The following is a 22,449-nucleotide window of genomic DNA, read 5'->3' on the forward strand; positions in this document are numbered from 1 at the left end:
CACAACTACTGAGCTCACACGCCTCAACTAGAGAGCCCGTGTGCCGCAAACTACAGAGCCCACACGCCCTACAGCCTGCGCGCCAGAACTAGAGAAGAGAAAACCCACACGCCAAAACTAGAGAGAAATCAGCACACTGCAACAAAGAGCCCATGAGCGGAAATGAAAGATCCCACATGCCGCAACAAAGACCCAATGCAGCAAAATAAATAAATAAACTAATTAATTAATTATTTTTTTTAAAAGTTCAGTGATAGGGCTTCCCTGGTGGCGCAGTGGTTGGGAGTCTGCCTGCCAATGCAGGGGACACGGGTTCGAGCCCGGGTCTGGGAGGATCCCACATGCCGCGGAGCAACTAGGCCCATGAGCCACATTTACTGAGCCTGCGCGTCTGGAGCCTCTGCTCCGCAACAAGAGAGGCTGCAATAATGAGAAGCCAGCGCACCATGATGAAGAGTGGCCCCCACTTGCCGCAACACTTGCCGCAACTAGCGAAAGCCCTCACACAGAAACAAAGACCCAAAAGAGCCATAAATAAATAAATAAACAAACAACAACAACAACAAAAAAAGTCACAGCGAATATCTTAAAAAAAAAAAAAGTTCAATGACAGTAAAGGAATCAGAAATGATGGTCACAAGACAGATAGAAGAGCTTATAAAGTGTAGAATCTCAACACAAATTAGGTAGTGAAGAAACTAGTTGCCATTGCAGGTGGGAGTGGATACAGAATGCAATCAGTTAAAATGAGTTGATTAAAAGGGGTTTTTTTAATGGTAAAAATTGGAATAAAGGAATATGTGATGCTTTCAAGAAAATGTATGGCCTTGAAAACCTGTCCTGATTTTTAGGCTGAGACTGTAAATCTTCTTGGTTGGGTTGAACTTTGCAAGCCACAAAAGGGGAAGGAATAAGAAACAAATCAAGGGCTTCCCTGGTGGCACAGTGGTTAAGAATCTGCCTGCCAATGCAGGGGACACAGGTTCGGGCCCTGGTCCGGGAGGATTCCACGTGAGGCAGAGTGGCTAAGCCCATGCGCCGCAACCGCTGAGCTACTGAGCCTGCGCTCTAGAGCCCATGAGCCACAACTGCTGAGTCCCCATGCCACAACTACTGAAGCCCACGTGCCTGGAGCCCGTGCTCCCTAAGAAGGGAGGCCACTGCAATGAGAGGACTGCGCACCGCAACAAAGAGTAGCCCCTGCTCACCTCAACCAGAGAAAAGCCGGCGAACAGCAGTGAAGACCCAAGGCAGCCAAAAATAAAATAAATTAAATAAATTTAAAAAGAGAAAAAAAAAAGAAACGAATCAAATATACGGTAATAATACTCAAGTTAAATTTAAGAATAGGTATAGTAATCATGAGCAGCACTTAATTTTTTTGATGCTGTTAGTTAAAGCATTTAATCTGATACAAAGTAATCTGAATATTAGAGTTGTGATTAATTTACAGGAGTTAATAGTATAGATGATTATTTGACTTGATTACACTTAGAAATAGTATTTTATTACATTTAGAGACAGTATTTGACTGTTGAAAAGAATAAAATTAATTTAATCTATAACGTCAGGTTTATGAGATCACTGGAGTCACTTAAATGCTTAGCTTTTTCTTGCCAGCTTTGTCAGGGCATTGATATATTTGAGGACACTAAGTTTTTTAAATGTGTTAATAGGTTTTTAAGTGTTTAAGGGAAATTTAATTATTTACTTCACTGAATTAATAAGTAGAGTTAACTTAGTAGTAAATTAAAAACTAATCAAAGAATTAAGTGGGGCTTCCCTGGTGGCGCAGTGGTTGAGAATCTGCCTGCCAATGCAGGGGACACGGGTTCGAGCCCTGGTCTGGGAAGATCCCACATGCCGCGGAGCAACTGGGCCCGTGAGCCACAACTACTGAGCCTGCGCGTCTGGAGCCTGTGCTCCGCAACAAGAGAGGCCGCGATAGTGAGAGGCCCGCGCACCGCGATGAAGAGTGGCCCCCGCTTGCCGCAACTAGAGAAAGCCCTCGCACAGAAACGAAGACCCAACGCAGCCAAAATTAAATTAATTAATTAATTAATTAAAAAAAAAAAACTAAAGCACTGGTAATATTTACCAATGGTTCTCATTCATTATTAAAAAAAAAAGAATTAAGTGAAAGGCATAGTTATTTTGATTAAAAAATTACGAGGTTTTTAAAAATTAAAATGGACATTGAAGGCTTAGGAAAACTAGGCTTTTACATTTCTCAACCTTGACAAACTCAATATCAAGTAAAACAGGCAGCTTCAAATGTTTACTTGCTTGCAAAAAAAAGCCCCTATCAAATATCTGAAAAGTCAACTGCAGAAAATACAAGTATGTCATATATCACTAGAATGTCCGGAGAATGAGAGACCCGGATATGGTATTGACTTCCAACCAGCCAAGATCCTCATCATGTTGGATATTAGACACCCCTCTCCCAAACATATTACACTCTGACTTTTCTGCCTTTGGATGCAAATCCATATGATTGGGAAAGAACCCCCAGATATATTGGGAGTTAAAAAGCTGAGTGCAAAACAGAATGTATAATATTTTATTAGCTAGGATACCAGTTTAGCTGCTATTGAAAAAGGGCCCCCCCATCATTCCTAGCTCAGGGCTAGTATGGCACCTTCATAGTATCAGGGATACAGGCCTTTTCTACCTTGTTGCTTTTTCGTCCTCAACACCCAACTTCCATCTCATGGGGAAAAGATGGTTGCTCTAACTGCTACCACCAAATCAGCATTCTTCTCTAGAAGGGAAGGAGGCCCCTTTCCTTTTAAGGTCACAACTCAGAAATCGCCTATATGACTACAGTTTACATCCCATGGGCTATAAACTTAGTCAAATGACCACACACCTAGCAGCAGGCAAACTGAGAAATATAGTCTTTACCTCCGGGTCATGTGTCAAGATATTACCTTATTACAGAAGGAGGAAAGAAGATATTCAGGAGACTGCTAGCAGTCTTTGCTACAAATATGCCACTCTTTAAGTTAAAAAATTTTTTTAAATATTCAGGGTATTCACTTTTGTGCATAAGAAAATATGAAAACTTAGGAAACAAATAAGACGCATGCAATAAATCCTTGGTTCCAGAACATCAGCCCACAATCCAGTGTCAGTATGTAACGAAGTTTTCATTAGTCCAAAAGTGGAAGTTTAATATGAACAAATAGTGAGTCATAAATGTATATTTATCCAATTTAAAGTATCGTCTATTAAGAATAAGCCCTTTCCACTATTTGAAGTTAAAATATCCTTTCATTTATGCAATTATATTGATACTAAATGGCAATACATTTTTTCATTCAGCAAATGTTTCTGGAAGAAGCAGGCACTATATAAGATCTTGAGGACTCACTGGCTCTAATAATCCCTACACTCAGCAGATATAGAGTCTAGCAGGGAAGATGAAGAGTACCATATTAGAAATAGAGTTTCAAACCATGATGACTACTATTTTAGAAAAGAAATACAGAATAGGCTATGGGAGGATATTCTGGGGGGACTTACTTTGGATCAGGGAGTCAGTGAAGGCTTCCAGGAGGAAGGGATATTTAAGATGCCTTCTGAAAATGAGTAGCAGTTAGCTAGAAGACTAGTAAGGACTCATGTTGAAGGCAGATGATTGGCATGTGCAGACATCTAAAAAGGAAGCATCTGGCCCACCAAAGGTCCTAAAAGGAGGCTCTACGGCCAGAAGTGAGTGATCACAGGGAATAATGGCAGAGGGGTGGCAGGGGATGGGTAGAAGGTCTCAGGGGCCGCGCATAGATTTTAGATTTGCATCCAAAGACAATAGGAAGACATAGAAAGGTTTTGAGCAGGAAAACAAGAATCCAATTTACATTTTTAAAAGGTCACTCTGGCTGCAGTGTGGAGAACAGACTCAGGGCTAGGGAGCAGTAGAGGATGTAGTAATCCAGAAGAGTTGGGGTAAATACAATGGCAAGAAGCGGGCACAGTGGAGATTTGGGCCTCTTGAAGTAGATTTGGGTGAGATGTTGTTTCTGGGAGACAGAAACAGGACCATGATTCAGAACCAGGGCTCTGGAGTCAGACTCTCTGGGTTCGAACCCTGGTTCTACCCTGGCTGGTGAACCTTGCTTTGGAGCCTCAGTTTCCTCATCTGTAGAATGGGGAGGACAATAGTCACTGCACCTCCAAGCACAGAGAGAAATAAATGAGATCATTCATTTCAAGTGCCCAGAATGATGATGGGATGTACACATGTTAATGTTTTATTATTATTATTCCATTTCTAGTGTTAGGTATAGTAGAAGAAAGATCAAGAAAGACTCTCTGGATTCTGGTTTGAGCACCCGGGTGGTCAGGGGTACCATCTGTTGAGATAAGAGAGATGGGTGGAAACGCATGAATCAGGGAGAGGTAAAGTGAAGACTCTTCAGGTTGGTTCACTGTGCTCCATTTTGGACATGTTAAGAAAGGAGTTGTTAAATGTGTCTAATATCACCTTTTAAATTGCTTTTTAGAGGAATATACTAAAATATTTTTAACATTCTCACTTGGTAAATTTTTCAAATGGATAGTCCCATTTTGTTTACTTTCCCAAATTTTTAAAAACAAACTCAAAATTACAAAATCTGAAGACCACTGTTTTAAATAATACCAATTACAAAGATTTATATCAACAAACACAACATATTTATATGTGAAGCACATAATGTCTTGCCACTTCAAATATCCCCACTTAGCGCAATATCAGATGCTTACTTCTGCCAGCTGCACAGAAAGAGGTCATTTTCCTATGAAATTTGCTCAGGTTATGGTGTGGCTCTTAACACATCAAACTAGGTCTTAAGCGTCAGAGGATTTAAGTCATTGTAATGACTGATTCTTTTAGAGCTTCCAAATTTCATATTCAGAAAATTAAGTGTGAGATGGGTCTCCAAAATCATGAAGTCTAACTCTTAAATACAGACAGAACTACTAGATGTTTACAAAAATTACATAAAGACCGAGATGAACTATGATTTTTTTTCAAATTATTTCAGAATAAAGCAATAGTGAAGAACAATTAGCAAATGTCTCAACTATTGTTCTGTTTACATATCAAAATCTTATCAAGTACCATTACTAGGAAAGAAGTACACAGAATATATTTTTCCAAATATCATTTCACTTCTAGGATCCAAGCTCAATTTTCTTATTCTGACACCACTAATCCAGGTATAAGCACATTCAAAATGAGTAATTAGCCCAGATCTTATACACGTAAAAAACAAACCAATTCTGGAATTTTCTAATTTGCCTTTCTTCAAGGCCCAAACCAGGTTTGTCTTCCTTCCATGAATGTTCCTACAGTGCCCCAAACAACAGAGACGTCCAGCTCCTGTAAGAAATTCACACTACTCATCTGGTATTTCATGGAAACCACTATAGAGACAGAGAAACACATATTTATTCAACCAGTGTTTAAGCTAGGCTCTGTGCTCAACATTGTGGGTTCAGTGGTGAACAAAGCCGCCATAGAGTTCAAGGTCTCATGTGAAACTCTTCCTAGACTCAACCAATTGCCTGGATGTGGCCCATCCAAAATTATTCAGACACTGGAGCAAACAGTAGCATTTATCGGTGCTCTCACAACATTTTGTTGCTCTAATTTTCTTCTTAAACTTCTTTATATATAAAAGGCCCACTAATCTAGGAAGCAACTCTTTAGAGTTTCATAGAATAAGATTACTTGAACTCAGTGGGCTGATGGCAATATAACAGAGGCTTCTTTTCCAATCTAATTTCAGCACTTAATCAGTTTTACGAAATTGAATTTTGTCAATAATTGGGACAGTTTTGCTTTGTTTTAAATGTGTACTATTAGAGGGAAAAGAGGAGAAAAACATAACCGTATATCCTTGATTTCAAGATTTATTGCCACACAAATTAACATTCTCAAGGTCAAGATGCCTTTGCATTGATGTGTATATTTCCTACAGTGTAGTAAATGAAAATCTGTTTTCAAATCAATGGCATATCTTAGAATGGATGTTGCCTTAGAAATGAAATTCAATATGAAGACTCGGTGACTTAATGAAAGAATGGGCTGGCAACTAAGAGACTGGACTCCTCACTATGGCTTACTGTCAGTTAGCTACGGCCTACAAGCCCTGTGACATCTGCTGAGTCTCTCCAGTCCTCTGGACCTTTGCTACCCCATCCATAAAAGTTTGCATTTGTGTTTCTCAAACTCTGTGGTAAGGGACCAGTTTTTAAATTTTCCCATTCAGTTGCAGACTGTTACATCAATGAAATACAATAAAAATACCCTCTGATGCCACAGCAATGTTAAATTGCTATAAAAGTTTCTAGATGCTTATTCTTGATTTCTGTACTTGTCTTACATGCACACTGGCCCGGGACCCACAACTACTTTTTGAGTGGCATTGACTTGGACAAATATGATTTAGACTGCTAGGTACATTAGATGATGATTCTGCAAATGATTTATCACCTTCATTTATCTCCTTTTGTTTAGTAATACAATTAGCTTATATTTCCCAATTACATAGTAGCTGAGCAACAGAAAAACATCCTGGGGATGAGTTACTCAAAATGAAGGTGCTAATCATGGCAGGTTCAAGACAGCAGTGGCAGAGTTAATCCATCTGTGGGTCACTGACAACTGACTGACCATACAAAAGATGCCTTTCAGACAAAATAATATAGATAAATGTTCTCTTTTCCTCTCATTCATTAAAAAAGTACAAAACATGAGAATGTATCAGTTACGTAGGAAAGAAAACAAAACTTGAGAACCAGGAATATTACCCTTTGGATGGAAATACCAGCCAATGTTCCATAGAGGGTGAACTTTCAAAGAGCAGACTGATACATGGTGGCTCACGCTAAAATATGTTTCCTCCACCCCACTTAGTCCAGAATGGAAAGGTAACTACTTAATGGTTATCGGCCATAAAACCATTGCAATTTATAGGAGCGCAACTTTTGGAGTTGTACCTCAAAGTGCAAGGGTCCACGCAAATGCACACACTGTTGCTTTTGTAAGCACTCTTGCCAAGGTAAGACATACATGCATGCGTGCCTGCTCTTCCTCTTTGCCCAGCAGCCCGGCACCTGAGGACAAAGACTAAACAATCGCTACAGATTACCCAGCTCACACTCTGAAGACCCTTCATCAAGTTGGAGAGGGAAAGACGGCTTCAACTTCAAGAAATAGAGCATCCGCTAGGCAGGTTGATCCCAGGGGCCTCCTAGATATCTGCTGTTAAGAGAAGGATATCTGCCTTAGAGCCCAGGGCAGCAAGCAGAGGCTGGCCAGTCCTGAGCTGCAGGCTAATGCTATAAAACAGGTTCTCCAACTTATGTATATCAGGGTCACCTGGAAGCCTTATTAACATACAGCCTGCGGGCCCCACTCCAGAATTTGGTTCAGAAGGACATGACGGGGACTGAGACTCTGTATTTCCAACAAGTTCCCCGGGCTGCCACTGCTGGTCCTGGGAACACACTTTGAGAACCACTGGTATAAACCAGCTGATGACAGAATGGAAAAGACCTCAGAGGTCACCTGATCCAAGCCTTTCATTTTACAGGTGAGGATCCTGGGGTTCAAAAGGGAATGTCTTGCTCATGGTCATATACCCACTACTCAGGGGCTACGTCCACCAAAACAAAAACAAAACAGAACAAACCACTCAGGTCTCCAGGGCCTTAACGTGCTGTTCCCTTCAAGATTCTAAGTTATGGGACTTCCCTGGTGGCGCAGTGGTTAAGAATCCACCTGCCAATCTGGGGGACACGGGTTCGAGCCCTGGTCCGGGAAGATCCCACATGCTGCGGAGCAACTAGGCCCGTGCACCACAAGTACTGAGCCCGCGAGCCACAACTGCTGAGGCCCACACGCCTAGAGCCCATGCTCTGCAAAGGGAGAGGCCGCAGCGGTGAGGAGCCCACGCACCGCAGCAAGGAGTGGTCCCCGCTCGCCACAACTAGAGAAAGCCCGTGCGCAGCAACGAGGACCCAACGCAGACAAAAATAAATAAATTAAAAAAAAAAAAAAAAAAAAAGATTCTAAGTTATGACCACACATCCGGTCCCTGCTCTCTGAGAAGGGGCACCAGCGGGGACTTCATGTTGTTGACTCTCCTATCTCCATACCCTTCTGGGAACTGCATGCTACTTCCATCAGTGACCTTGTAACCGAGCCCAGACAGGGTTGGCAGCACAATGGGAACGATTTCTTGCCTAGATTTTACACTCACAAAGGCTGGCTCCAGAGAGCATGCTCTCACCACTACACCTTCCTGCCTCTCCCCCCAGCTCTCTGGCAGTTGGGCACAATCAGATGGCCTGAGGTTTTGAAAAGTGACACAGAGCAGCAGGAGACGGTCACAGATGATTTGCGGCTCTCACGTGGAGGTAAGCATCCAGGGCACCCTCAGCGACCCTCAGCTCGGGGTGACGGGTCTCTGGCTGTGTGCTTGGCAGTCCGGTCTGACCCCAATGTCAAGACTACCTTGGATCCTGCCCTTTGGCTTAGCCTGCTCTCCAATCCCTATCAATTCTCTGAGCTTCCTGCTTCCCCGCCAACAAATTCTTCTTCGGCTTAAATGGTCTGCAACCAAGAACCCTGCCCAATGGGATAAGCCATTAATTTACCCAGCAGCCAACTGCTGCAATGAAAGCGGGGCTCTGCAGAGGGTCCTGCCGTGCTCTCCACTTTCAGAGCCCTGGGATTTCGGCTGGTACGCTTCTGATTCCTTGGGCAGTGTTTACAGCAGTGGCTGCCGCCCTTGCAGGGAGCTGGGCCCCAGGCCACCTGCATTCAGATTGGTGGCCGTGGAGAAGGGCCCCAGGAACGCCCTGGCACTTGCTTTCCCGCTTTTTACTATTTGATCCTTTTCATTTCATGAGATGCCCTGGTAAGGATCCTTCCAATGAAGTCCCTCTTTTGCCTGAATTTCAATCTCTGCCTTTAGGAACACAATAGCTTGGCTACACTGACTTGCTGACACCCCTCTGTATGCCTTCTCAATCCAGCCATCTCCCTCCCTGCAACCCCACACATGGGGTTTCTTACAAGGACACTTTTCTCTTGTGATTCACGTATCACAGAAAAGAAGAAAATAAAAAGGTGATACAGACCAGAAGCCATCTTTTTTTTTTTTTTTTTTAGCTTTTACGAAAAAGAAAACCTTTGAGGGCTAAGCCTTTTTTTTTACATTGTTTTTCGTCAAACTTCACTGGTAGATTTTTCCATTTTAAATCTGCTCACAGCATTACAGCCTCAAAATTTTCATCCTCTGACTCAGTGCTTTAGAGATGTGGTTCTTCAGGTGCTTAGATACTGGTGATTGATTTGAATTAGGGGACTTGATATCTTTGTTTCAAGTGGCTTAAACATCTTAGAAGAAAGGGTGCAGTTCTCTACTAAAAGTGATCAAGGCCCTGCAGTGAAATTACTTATTCCTGGACTGGGAAGAGTGGTACGAGGTGAGCCTGGAGCATGTAGTTATGCCAGAAGAAAGTGCTCCAAAAACGATGGGGGCGGAACACAGGAACCACTGCGCAAATCGGGTACCGTGCCTGGCACTCTGGACTGAACAAAGCCAAGAGGAAGGAACATGAGCATATTTACCAGTTCGCTCCTTCTCCTCCTCACAAAGCAAGAAAATTCTGTCAGTTTCTACCGAGAAACCCATACTGTCTACGCCATTCCCTCTAATAGACTTCCAGCCCAGGAACATGACAGTGAGTTCTAAAATGGAATTTTGTTATAACCAATGCAATAAAGCTTCGGGGGACTCAGATTTTTCAACTTTTTAGTGTACGGAGAATAAGAGATTTTAAAGTCAGCTTAAGGTTCAGAAAACAGTAAGGCGAACTCAAGGTGAAACATTTTTGTTAAAGCACGACCAGGACAACTTACACAAAGTGCTAGAGACCTACAACTGGTCAACTAAAATGGAAATGACACCTCACTGGTGGCTAAAAATGCTCAAAAACAGTGTGATGCTAGCTGACACTTACAACTGCCAGACAGAGCCGAGAGAAGTTAGTCCACAATTAAGAAAGGGTAGGGCTTCCCTGGTGGCGCAGTGGTTGAGAATCTGCCTGCTAATGTAGGGGACACGGGTTCGAGCCCTGGTCTGGGAAGATCCCACATGCCGTGGAGCAACTAGGCCCGTGCGCCACAACTGCTGAGCCTGCGTGTCTGGAGCTTGTGCTCTGCAACAAGAGAGGCTGCGATAGTGAGAGGCCCGCGCACCGCGATGAAGAGTGGCCCCCGCTCGCCGCAACTAGAGAAAGCCCTCGCACAGAAACAAAGACCCAACACAGCCATAAATAAATAAATAAATTAAAAAAAAAATTTTTTTTTAAATTAAAAAAAGAAAGGGTAGAGCCAGGGTTTGAACCCAGGCAGTCGGGCCTAAGAACCTAGGTTTTAATCCCTATACCAGCATAAGTTAAATACCAATTCCCCAGTACACATTCCTTCCAGACAGTTCCAAGATGAGGTCTGCATCCAAAATTAAGCCATCAGAGTTGCTGGAGACCCTCAACCCAATTAACAAGCAACACTTTCCCAAGCCTCATTCCACACCAAAAACCAATAAAAGATCACATTTCTCCCCATTTAATTGCTATTGTCCAGACACTTTCTTCCTATACTGAGTGGTGCTCTTGAGGGTTCTTATCAGAACTCTTTTGTCCTACTTTTATCTGAAGAACTGATAAGGAATTTCTTTCTACTAAATTCAGCCGTCTCCTTTATTTCCCCCCATCTCCTTCCACTGAGAGAGCACCAAGCTGACATCTTGCGAATACCAGCCCCAAACAGACAGCAATTTTTATCTTTCCCTGCGGACACTGACCCATGCTTTTATTAAGCACAGACGGGATACTGCCCCACTGAATGCACTTTGGAAACATCCTCAAATCATTTAGTTGCAACAGCATGCTTCCTTGTCAAAGAGTTGGTGGCCTTTCAGGTTATTCCATGCTCCACACAGGATCAATTCCTATTTGCAAAACAGAGTTTTCACCTGAGGTATCCAGGCAGCAGATCATCTAATGCACCCATTATAAAGGCTCGGGTGTTTTTTTTTTCTTCACTCAAACTGCAAGACTTTAGACAAAACAGCATTCCCTGATTCCTTTATCTTTGGCGTCACCTCCTCCTCCTCTATCTTAAGAAATGCAAGTGTGACCTGCTCCCTTACAGAGTAAAAGAAACCAGAGGTTTCAAAGTCCATCCTTGGGATTGTAGACGATTCCATGTGGTATGGAAACTTTCTAACAGTTTCTGAGTGACTAGCAGTGAGACGGTGTGCTAGTCACAGCTGGGCACGATGAAAAGGGGGATCCTGGAAGGTCAGGCAGTGCTGAGAGGGGCAAGGGCCTGGCGGGTACAAAGAAGGATTCTAATCACCTGGATTAAGTATAACTTCCAGGGAAAACATACCTACAAACATTCCTACCCTAGTTTGAGCGTGAGTAAATCCAAGCATTTTACTGGGAACAGGCTTATCACCAACGCAGAATGGCTCAGCTTACTGCTTAATTTTCATTTGTCAAGCTCCTGTTATATTCCAGACACTGAACTTCACACACTGACACAGATCAGAGTATTTCACAATGAAAGAGGGTTCAGCCTGTCCTTGAAAAGAAAAAGTATGCAGCTAAAGCCAGGCCCACCCCTAACCTCTGGGGGGCCCTGGGCAAGAGGACAATGAGGGCCCACATAATTACTTTAAACTGCTATCCCTCTAGCAGACTGTCACAGAATCCTCCTTCGTTGACATATGCAGCTTTATTAACAACCTGGAATGCCAGGTACAATTACAATTCTCAGACCCCTCAGAGTTCTGGGCCAGGTATGAGAGGGCAGCCCCAGCCAATGGACGGAATTCCCACCCAGGCTCCATCTCTCCTCCAGGAAGGCCTCTTGGGCACACCTGTAGGCCCTCAGCCCACATTTCCAGGCTCTTCCACAACCCCAGTACAACTGCCCCATTAGGCACTCCTCAGGGAGGGGGTCTGCTCCCCCTACTTGCACAGAGCAGGCTTGGGGTCTTTGAATTCCCTATTTCAACGGGGGTCTGGGGTGCGGTGGGCAGTGTGGGCTCTGGGTGGGCAGTCCGGTCCGCCTGCAGACACCTAGCCCAGTGGGGAGGGGCACAGCCTGGGGAAGGGCAGACCCTGCCCCCCTAAACCCAGGGAATAATTACACAGGGGTTCCCTTGCCCAGGTCTGAAGGCAATACTGACAAAAAGCCTCCTCTATTTTCTTCTAGCTAAATGGCCTTTTCTTTCCTTGAAGCTTTCTGGGAGGGTGACTCCTTATATTAAAGATGAATAAACTGGTATAAGAGAGGATTCCTGTCTGGAAGAGATGAAAGAAAAAGTTGAAATATTTGCAACTCTCTAGAAAGATATGATAGCTGCTACCCTGGTCTGAAAGAAGGAAAAGGTAAATATTCCTCAAACAGCAAATGGACTGAACAGGGTTCTATAACGTCAGAAGAGAAGGGATCCTGCCCTACGGCATATTTGGGGCAAACCTTAACATTCTCTTTCCGTTTTTGAAAGTGGGCGTCCCACCTAGGCCTGTGCGGAGGCCAAAATGACCCGACGAAGAACTAGCCAGCGCGGCTGGGGCAGCGGAGTCCCAACGCTAGGAACAAGCATACGAGCACACAGCTGAGTGGATCTGAGCTAGGGAGGTGTGGGCCTTCGGCAAACAGGCCTCCCCAAAGGGACCCCCGGGAGGCAGGCGGGACAGTGGTTAAGGCTTGGGCTTCACCCCGACGACCGACCCGGTATCTGCTGTGCCTTTTCTCAGTCAGGGCAAGTTCGCCAACTTTCCGTCCTCCGTTTTTAATTCTCTAAAACGGAGAAATCACCTGCTCGCATCACTGCGCGCTGATGCCCACAAGGACTTAGCGCAGTTCCACACTTCGTCAGCTCTCGGTCCCCCGTGCTTGTTTAGACCTGAGAGCGCAGGGGGCAGAGCTAGCGCTGAACCCAAGATGGGGATCAAGCAGCTCCCCACCACCGACCCCCCAACATCCAAGATACGGTTCTGCAGAGGCTGTACGGCGCTGGGGACTGAGGGACGGGGTGGATGAGGCTTTAGGGAGAGAGGCAGGCCACAACGGGAAAAGCAGACGGGGGTCGAATGTTACATCTCAGCCCTGTTTGGGGGTAAGAAAGGGGGTGCCTTCGAACGCCGCCCAGCTGGAAGTGCAAAGGACAGGCCTAAGGGCCCAACTTGCTGCCCTCCGCGAGGCCCCGGGGAGGCGGAGGAAGCTGCGCTGCACCCCGCCCGGCTCCAGGTCCTCCAGGCGGGTCCCACGCGAGGGAAGCGGCCGGGAGGGAAACGCTCGGCGCCCAGGGGTCTGGGAGACGCAGCCACTCACCCAGCAGCAGCAGCTTGAGCTCGCGGCGCGCGTCCTTCTTGTCCCGGCGAAGCTGCCGCTCGATCTCGGCGCTGATGCGCTGCGACTCCTTCTCCTCCGCGGACAGGCAGCAGCAGCCGGCCATGGTGCGCGCAGCCCCCGACGGGCTACGCCGGCCGCTCTCCCGGCCGGTCCGCGACGGCACCCGAGGTCGGAGGGAAAAGACGGGGGGGCGACTCGAGTTTCGGAGTAAAAGGCCGGGACCACTAGGGCTCAATCCCTCCTCGAAGGGTCGGCTCCGGGGCGGGAGCGAATTCGGAGCTCTGGGAACGCTCAAGTGCACCGCAGATCTGGGCTCACCCAGCCCCAAGCTCGCTCGGGGGAGGAGGAGGGCGAGCCGAGGGAGAGAGCGTTGCCGGCCCCCGGAAGATCAGCGCGCCCCTTGGCACAGGAGCGTGACAGTCAGGGAGCGCAGACCGCTCGTGAAAAGTTGGGGCGTCGCTGCCGGGGGCGGTGGGGAGCGGGATCTCCCGGCCTGGGGGTGTCCCAGGCAGGTGGCAGGCAAGGCGTGGGTTGGAGGCAGAGGTCCTTGGCTGGCCCTTTCCTACAAAGTTCTGAAAACCTCGGCAGTGATCGCCGCCTAAGACCGAATGGAAAAGTTCCTGGGGGCCCCCGTGGCTCTATGTGGCAGAAGGAGGTGGAGCTTCTCGAACCCGCAGCCCTGGCGTCTGCCCGAGTTGGCCTTCGGGGCACGCCAAGCCGAGGGCGCCTGGGGGCGAAAGAGGTGAGCAGGGAGCTGGGGCGCGGAGCCCAGGCGTCTCGAGTTTCGGGGAGCGGCCCCCACACCTTTCTGCCTGGCCGTGGCGTCCCGGCGCGGGGAAGGCGGTGGGCGGAGTGGCCGCCAGGCCCAGCTCCCTGTCCGGATTCAGGTTCCGACAGGTGAGTGAAGTTCGCCAACTCGCAGCCTCAACTCCTCCCAGCTGCGAGACGAGCGGAGCCCAGCGTCCGCAGCGCGACGCAGCCCGCGGGCGGCGAAGTTGAGCTCTGCCGACCTGAAATTGAGCCTCTCGCGCCAGCCTCAGCACCACGCACACCGCGGTTTCCTAGACGGGCTCCTTCCGCTTCCCGGACGCCCCAGCCCAGCGCCGGCTCGGCCAAAGCCCTTGGTCAGCTCGGCAGTCTGCCTGCAAGGTGGGGCTGGGCCTGAGCCGGCTGGCGCCGCACTCAGAAGCAGCTGCCCCTGGGTTTAGTTAAATAAGAGAAGTGCGAGAGCGGAGGGTAAATATCCTCCCGGCCCCTTCTTAACCCGCCGGACGAGGAGGGTTGAGGATGTGAGGAATGGGAAACGGCTGGCTACTTTGCATTTTACGATGGGAAAGACTCCTGCTTTGTAAAGAGGGCTGACCCGTTTCCAGCAGCCCCTGGCATGGTCCCTGCCCCAGCCCTGAAGCCTGGTAGCCGCCTTGCAAAGCTGTGTCCGCACAGCCACATTGGCCTGGCTCCTGGAACGTGGGGATCACGTTTGAGCTGCATTCATAAAAACTTAAAAATTAAAAAGCACCTCTTTGTACTCAAATGACACAACAGAATGCGTATTAACAACATCTGATTTTGTCTTGTGTACCTTTTGAGGCAGAGGGCAAAGAGTTTCGCGGGAAATGCAGAAAAGTGAAGGTGCAGGGAGACGATCCCGGCGTCCACAGCAGTGAGTGTTTTATTTTCCTTCTTTTTAAGTCAGCATGTGCCATGTAAACACTTTATGGCGTTAGGCAATTAGCTAATGCTTCCTCTATTAATAGCAAGCCTAAGTGCCTTTCTTAGGAGTAGCATATATTTAATCAATTCAAACTGAGGAGAATATTGAGTGGAGAGAGTGGTATATGTCATTATATAAAGAACTTGGCATTAGGATGCTATCTGGCTGCAAGGTCTTATTATTTATTTTACAGTTTAGGGAATGTAGAGGAATCAGGCATTAAAAATGCATGTGCATACATTTTTAAATGCATAATTATTTTAGTTTCCTTGCAGGCATAAATTGACAGTAACAGTGACCCCTACAGGAAAGCTTCTGGACATGATATTAGCCATTTAGTCACACATTTCTCTCTTAGCTCTTACAGATTCATTTACAATTTGAGAATAAGACCTCTTAGCTTCTCAAATGAATAATTGCATCATAATTATTAGTAGTTTTTAAATGATTAAAATTAGGACAAATTTGAACTCCCAAGTTAACTGGAATAACTCTCCTGTTAGGTCTAAAGTTGCTAAGATTGCAAGAAAGATATGGAGCGTATTGTTTATGGCAAATCTGCAAAACTTTCCTGGGCTGGTGAACTTGGCAGTGTGTATCAGAAGCCTTAAACATGTCCATCCCCTTTGACCAAACTCGTAATTCTTAAGGGGAGACCCTTAAGAAATAATCGGAGAGGCCAAAGTTTTTATTTCTAATAACAACTCAAAACTATCTAAATGCCCAACAAAGGTGAATAGTTCAAATAAATTATCGTATTATGCATACAATGAGATATTATATACTCATTAAATATGTGAATATGTAACAAACATGTGAATAACAAAGATTTGGGGGAAAACCCTCAAAATATATGGAGTGTAAAAGTCAAGATACAAAAATATAAACAGTATGATACAAGTTTTATTATGGGAACACACATATGCATTTTTAAGGGACTAAAAGAACATATACCAACAAGGTAAGTTGCTCTGAGTCCTAGCTTTTTGGTTGATTTTAATTCTCTGATATAAAATTATTGGGGGCAGCTTGCATAAAGTAATCTAGGCCCTATTTTCCTCAGCTGTAAAATGAAAGGGGAAGAACCAGAATAAACTCACAGGGATCTCCCAACTCTAACATCAATTATTTCTTTGCTGATTTTCACACTTATAAGATAGTATAAAAATAATCATAAACCACAAGTTGTTATTGATGAGTGGTAGCTAGAGAGGATTGTTAAAACTAGGATATGGCAAGTCAATTATTTTTATACTTCTATTTTTTTAATTCACATCTCTGTTTTCCTTATCTTTAGGATCTGGGGAAGGGATGGGAATAATTTTAAGTTATTGATTCATTTGCAACATTGTTACCAAAATTTGGCTTCTTGTACATTGGTGCCTGATTAAATCTCAGAGACAGAGTTCTGGGGGAAGCAGAAAGAAATAGCTTTATTGCTTTGCCTTCAAAGGGGGCCACAGGGGGGTAGCGTTTCAAGGCTCTGTGTCCCATCCTGGAGGGGGTAGTGAGGAGTCTTATACTGTTCAAGTAACAGGGTGCGATCATCTCGTGGACATTCTTCTGATTGGTTGGTGGTGAGGTAATCGGGAGTCAGCATCATCAACCTTCTGGTTCCAACTGGTCTGGGGGTCCATGTGCTTGTGGGCAGCATACAGTTAACTTCTAACACCTGGTGGGGCTTTTGGTATCTCCCAGACAGTTCAAAGCACATGGCTCAATATTATCTATAGTCCTTGAGGAAGAACTAAAGGACCTTGACTTTGTTTAATGGCTAAAATATTATTATTTGTTCTTGCTTGACTGTTTTCCTTTCTTTCTGCATTTTCTCACTTCTCTGATTAAATTTACTCTTTGACTAAAGTTTTTCTACAGGCAAAAGGCAGGCGGAGGACATGAGTGGGTGTCTACTCTGGAAAGGCCTCATAGGGTCCTGCTCTGTTACCACATCTTTCCAGGAAGGGGTAGTTTTGAAAAGAAGTCTCAGTAAAAAAGAATATTTGTTTTCTTGGGTTATTCCTGAAGTGCTACAATTCCATTTCATTCCTCTTGAAGATCAGAGCACAGGCTGAACATGACTTTTCAGATACCTGCCAAGTGCTGGGCTGCAAAGGTGAACTAATTGTCTGAATGTCCATTGAGTCCATGCCAAGCCCATTACCAGGCTCTGGGAATTCAGATACTGAGACATTCCAGATTTTAGGTAGGCTATAGTCTAGTAGAAAGAAGTAAGACTATGACCCTGAAATCTGAAGTCAACCCTCCTTGCGTGGAGCACAGAATCACCTGGTTGGTTCCCCACAGCCTTCAGATGTGCACAGGGGCCCTTCAGCTGAGCCTCATCTCCCATCATTCTCCTGGAACCTCAGACAAATGTAACTCCATGTTCTCCACACCTCTATGTCTTGCTTCATGCGTTCCCTCTTCCAGGAATGCTCTCTCTCACCCCAGACAAAATTAGGTACTTTCTTTCCCAAACACATCTCTTCTGAGACACCATCTCCACCCCTTGTCAGTCAGACCCATCTTTCTCTGCTGCCTGAGCACCTCCTATGTTCCTCTCTTCAACATCTCACTCTATTATACCTGTTTGTTTCTTCTCCTAATCCATTAGTTACTCACAAGTAGAGAGTTTTTTCTTGTTCATCCTGGTATTTCTAAATTAATAACATTTCATTGACTGAATAACATTGAAACCAAAACGAATTAGCCTGAGATAAGAGAAAGAAGAGACTAGAAGAGAGAACGGAAAGTTCTTATGGTGGAAGACAGTAAAAAAAACAACAACAACAACAAGCAAGTCCACAGCCAATCAATGTATGATTTAGGAAGGACTCTGTCCCCAGTTTGCCCCCTTAGAGGGAAAGAGTGCCCTGTTTCTAAGGAAATTCCAAGGAAATGTGCACATAGAGGGCTGGAAAATTGCTATTCTCTTTGACAAATGTAGCATCTTAGAATTTTAACAAGTAACAGAATAAAAACATGACCTTAAAGAAATATACAAGGCTAAAATAGCACTAATAATACACCTATGCTGCTTTTCAAATTGCACATGTGACCCATTCTTAGGTTGTGACCAGCATTCTTTTTTTAAGAAAAAGAATAGAATATCAATAGGAAATAACAAAGTATGCAACATGAATTTTTGTTTCATGAAACTTTTGTTTCAGTTGTATACATAAATATCAACTCTTAAGCAGACAAGTCATTAATGGGGGTTTGCTTCTCCACATCCCAGATGGGTTGGTCTAAATAATTCCCAATTTTCTAATTCATTTTTCTGAGACTGACATGTTCCCAATTTTTCATTCAATTTTCTGAGTCCAATGTGTTCTCTAAAATGTTTTCAGTCCTTCTCTCCCCTCACCATGCCCCTCTTCCTCCACCCAATCATTTTTCAGTTTTGATGAGCGTGGTAGGTAAGATCGATGGAGTGGTGATGGGTATTTAGACGAATAAATAATAATTGTAGCTGGTGGTTGGATGTACTTAACATCTAGTTTTCTAAGGCAATCAACATGTTCCTCCAAAATATTTTCTGCCTGAAGACCAGAAATTGTTTATTGTATAACTTCTACTGAAAAGGCTAGAATTATAGACAATTAAGCCCACCTTCAAACACATGACTGTGAGTGGGCAGGAATCGCTTTTGTTTGTTTCTGAATCTGATTTCCCATGGGAGTTAGGTATTTCAAGAATTTAAGTAAAAATCTTTAAGATGAGGAGTTTGGACATTTTTTTTTCCTTTTTATTCTTTTTCTTTTCTTTTCCTTTTTGCTTAAGTCCTCCCCTCCTCCACTTACATCACTCTCCCCCTGAATGAACAAATGTTAACAACCTAGTATGTTTTCTTCTTTTTTATGCTCTTATAATCATATATAAGCTTACAAACACTCATAAATGTAAATAAACATACACAGAGGGAGTTTGTCATCATTAGTTTAAAAATGGGACTGTATTGTATTACATGAACTCTATATTTTGCTTTTCTCTTTTAACAGTATCTTGTGGGAATCTCAGTAAACTCTGATTCAGTCTTTCATACATTCATACATAATATTCCACAGGGTAAAAGGACCATATTTTATTCAGTTTTCCCCTTTGAAGGACATTCTCTTTTCTTCCCAATTTTGGCCACTAAAAACAAAGCTGTAATAGCATCTTTGTATATAAATCCTCATGCACTAGTGTTTTTATTTCTGTGGGATAGATTCCCAGGGAAAAAACTGCTGAATCGAAGGATATATACATTTTTCGTTTTCATTATGGTGGCCAGATTCCTATCCAAAAAGACTAAAATAATTCACATTTCTACCGAAAATAGAAATACCCATGTCCCAACTAGCAATAAATACGACCACTTATTAATTTTTGGCAGCCTGAAGGGATTCAAATAATTTTAAAGTGTGGTTTTACTTTGTGTTTCCATGACTACTTGTGAATTTGTACATTTGTTCATAGCTTGTTAGTATTTGCATTTGTTACCCTGTGAACTACTTACATCCTTTGCTCATTTTTTTAAATTGGGTCATTTGTCTTTTTCTTGACAATCTGTAAGAGCTCTTCAATATTACATATCTACTCTTTGTCATCTGAATTACAAATTTTCAAATATGTTGTTTGTTCTTTATCATTTTTAATGGAATCTTTTGCCATAGAAAATTTTATTTTTACATATCCAAATATCTCTATTTTCTTGCATAGCTTCCAGAGCCCCAGTCTTTGTAAGAAGGTCTCTCCATTTCTATATTGTACATGCAGTATCTTAGATATTCTTGCAAGTACTTTCGTTATTTCATTTTTTATATTTAAATATTTAATCCATCTGGTGTTTATTTTTGTAAAATATGTAAGATAGGACACTAATTTTATTTTCTTCCAGATGGATTGCCAGTTGTGCCAACATCATTTATTGAACATTCCATCCTTTTTCCAATGAATTAAACTACAATCTTTGTCATGTATTACACTCTCATATTGACTGAGATCCATTTCTTTAAGTCTGTACTGTTCCACTGAGCTATTTATTCCTATATAAATACCATCTTGATTTGATGACATGGGCTCTATGAAACATTTTGATATCTGATAGGACATATCACCCCTTCAGAGTTATCAAACTCTTCTTAGTTGTGTTCAGATATTTATTCTTCCATATGAACTATACTGATCTTCCTCTTCCTCAACTTATGATGGGGTTATGTCCCAATAAACCCATCAAAAAATAAAAATATCGTAAGTTGAAAATGCATTCAATACACCTAATCTACTGAACATCAAAGCTTAGCCTAGCCTACCTTACAGGTGCTCAGAACAGTAACATTAGCCTACAGTTGTGCAAAATCATCTCACACAAGGCCTATTTTATAATAGAGTGTTGAATGTCTCATGTAATTTATAGAATACTGTACTGAAAGTGAAAAACAGAATGCTGGTATGCATACAGAATGATTGCAGGTGTCTGGGTTGTTTACCTTGGTGATTGCATGGCTGACTGGGAGCTGCGGCTCGCTTCTGCTGCCCGGTATAATGAGAGAGTATCCCACCACATATCACTAGCCTGGGAAAAGATTAAAATGCAACATTCAAAGCACAGCTTCTACTGAACGCATATTGCTTTCACACCATCATAAAGTCGAAAAACTGTAAGTCAAACCATGGTAAGTCGGGGACCGTCTTTAATACCATTTATCAATGATTCTCTCCTGAACTTCACAGCTTAACCCTAACCCTAACTCCAACTGCTTTCTTGACATAATGGCTTACATATTAGAGGCATCTCGATGTAACAAGACAAAACAAAACTCTGAATTTGTTTTCCAAAACTTACCTTACTGCTATCTTTTCCGACTCAGACCGCCAAACACCCAATGGATTGCTTCTTCACCTCCGGCAGCCAGTCTTAGCAGTTATGGACTCCTCCTTTAAACCAGATATTGTTTTAGAACCACTGCATGCAGCCAACAGCTTTTGCACTGAGCAGCTCTGGAGCTGTCATGCACAATTAATCTTTGTGAATGATTAATCATAAGATCATAAGTGGTCCCCCCAGGTATGTTCATTTTTATTTTTGCTGCTAGCACTTCTGAGCAAGCCAACAGCACCTCTGACCTGGGCTAAAACAATAGCTTTGTCACTGGTCTTCTTGCTTCTAGTCTTGAACCTCTAAAATCCACTTTCCACAGGACAAGAGAGCCAGAATGAGCTTTCAGAATCCCAGAGCAGATCCCCTTATTCTCTAGATTAAAATCCTCCAATGGATTTCCATCAGAGAATAAAATTAAATGCCCTTGTTCTAGACCATAGGCCCTACATGATAGGCCATTGCCTACCTCTCTAACTTCCTATCCTAACATTCTCCCTCCTATCCTAATATGTTCCCATCATGCTTGTATCTATTTTCTTTGAGCATACCTCAGGACCTTTATACTATCAGCTCTGCTGCCTGAATCACGCTTCCTCCAAATCTTGAGGTGTTTGGTTTCTACTTGTCAGGTAAGTCTCAACATAAATGTGACTTACTAAGTGCTGGCTTCCCTGACCCGTTAGCCTAAGGTAGCCACTCCTCCCTGCCAATCCACTTGATATCATCATTGTATTTTCACTGTAGCATTTGTCTCTCTCTGGTTTCTCTTGTTTCCTTCCTTCTTTATTTGTGTATCATCTTCTCCCACCAGTAAAAGAAAGTAAGCTCCATGAGAAGAAGGGTCATGACTGTCATATCCACCACTGTATCCCTAGAGCCTACATCAGGGGAAGCTACATCATCTTAAAATTGTACCACTGAACTCTGTTCAGAACCATTCTCAAAAGTAAAGTTGAATCTTGGAAAAATAGCAATATGGGATTTGTGATTTAATATTTGCCGATTTTATACTACATTATGTAATACCAAGGAAAACAAAACGCTCCTGAGGATGCTTGATTTGTAGAGATAGGACCTGCCTATGTTTGCCAGGATATGTTAATTACAAGCAACAGAGACCCAGTGTAAATAGGCTTAAGTTAATAGAATTTATTGGTGCTTAGGACTGAAAATTTCAGGGATGGTCTTGATTTTAAATTATGCTGGATCAAGGTGCTAAAGTGATGTCATAAGGAAGCCATGTAGTCCTTAATAAGTATTTGTTGAATTAATTAAAAAATAATGCCAATCTCATTGGATTGTTGTGAAGATTAGAAAAAGTAATATATAAAGCTTTTGGCTCCTGGCCTGAAGCTAGTAAGCACTCATTAGTAGTAGATAGTATTATTTTTTAAAAAATATCATTAGCAATATCATCAAAAACTTCATTTTCAG

General features: G+C 43.5%; 2 protein-coding genes across 7 annotated transcripts in view; one reads left to right on the plus strand and one right to left on the minus strand.

Annotated features, from left to right (window-relative positions):
- The window catches only part of GNA14 (G protein subunit alpha 14), a 209,704-nt gene extending 195,225 nt beyond the window's left edge, over positions 1-14,479 (minus strand). The window contains exon 1 of the mRNA XM_082401496.1: positions 13,415-14,479. Coding sequence (XP_082257622.1) covers positions 13,415-13,538 — 124 coding nt within the window. The 5' untranslated portion in view covers positions 13,539-14,479. The remainder of the gene's footprint in view (positions 1-13,414) is intronic.
- Positions 14,076-22,449, plus strand: part of LOC309633113 (uncharacterized protein) — a gene marked incomplete at its 5' end in the record, with an annotated part of 77,209 nt that continues 68,835 nt past the window's right edge. For 2 of the 6 annotated variants that reach the window (XM_082401535.1, XM_082401534.1), the window contains 2 exons: positions 14,076-14,177; positions 15,026-15,098. In XM_082401535.1, the coding sequence (XP_082257661.1) occupies positions 14,076-14,177; positions 15,026-15,098 (175 nt within the window). Of the gene's footprint in view, positions 14,333-14,507; positions 14,585-15,025; positions 22,442-22,449 lie in introns of those variants that run through there. The other 4 variants (XR_014247299.1, XR_014247300.1, XR_014247302.1 and 1 more) reach the window with 4 other exon arrangements.

This window comes from Balaenoptera borealis (assembly GCF_965194805.1).
Source record: "Balaenoptera borealis genome assembly, chromosome: 8".
NCBI lineage: Eukaryota > Metazoa > Chordata > Mammalia > Artiodactyla > Balaenopteridae > Balaenoptera > Balaenoptera borealis.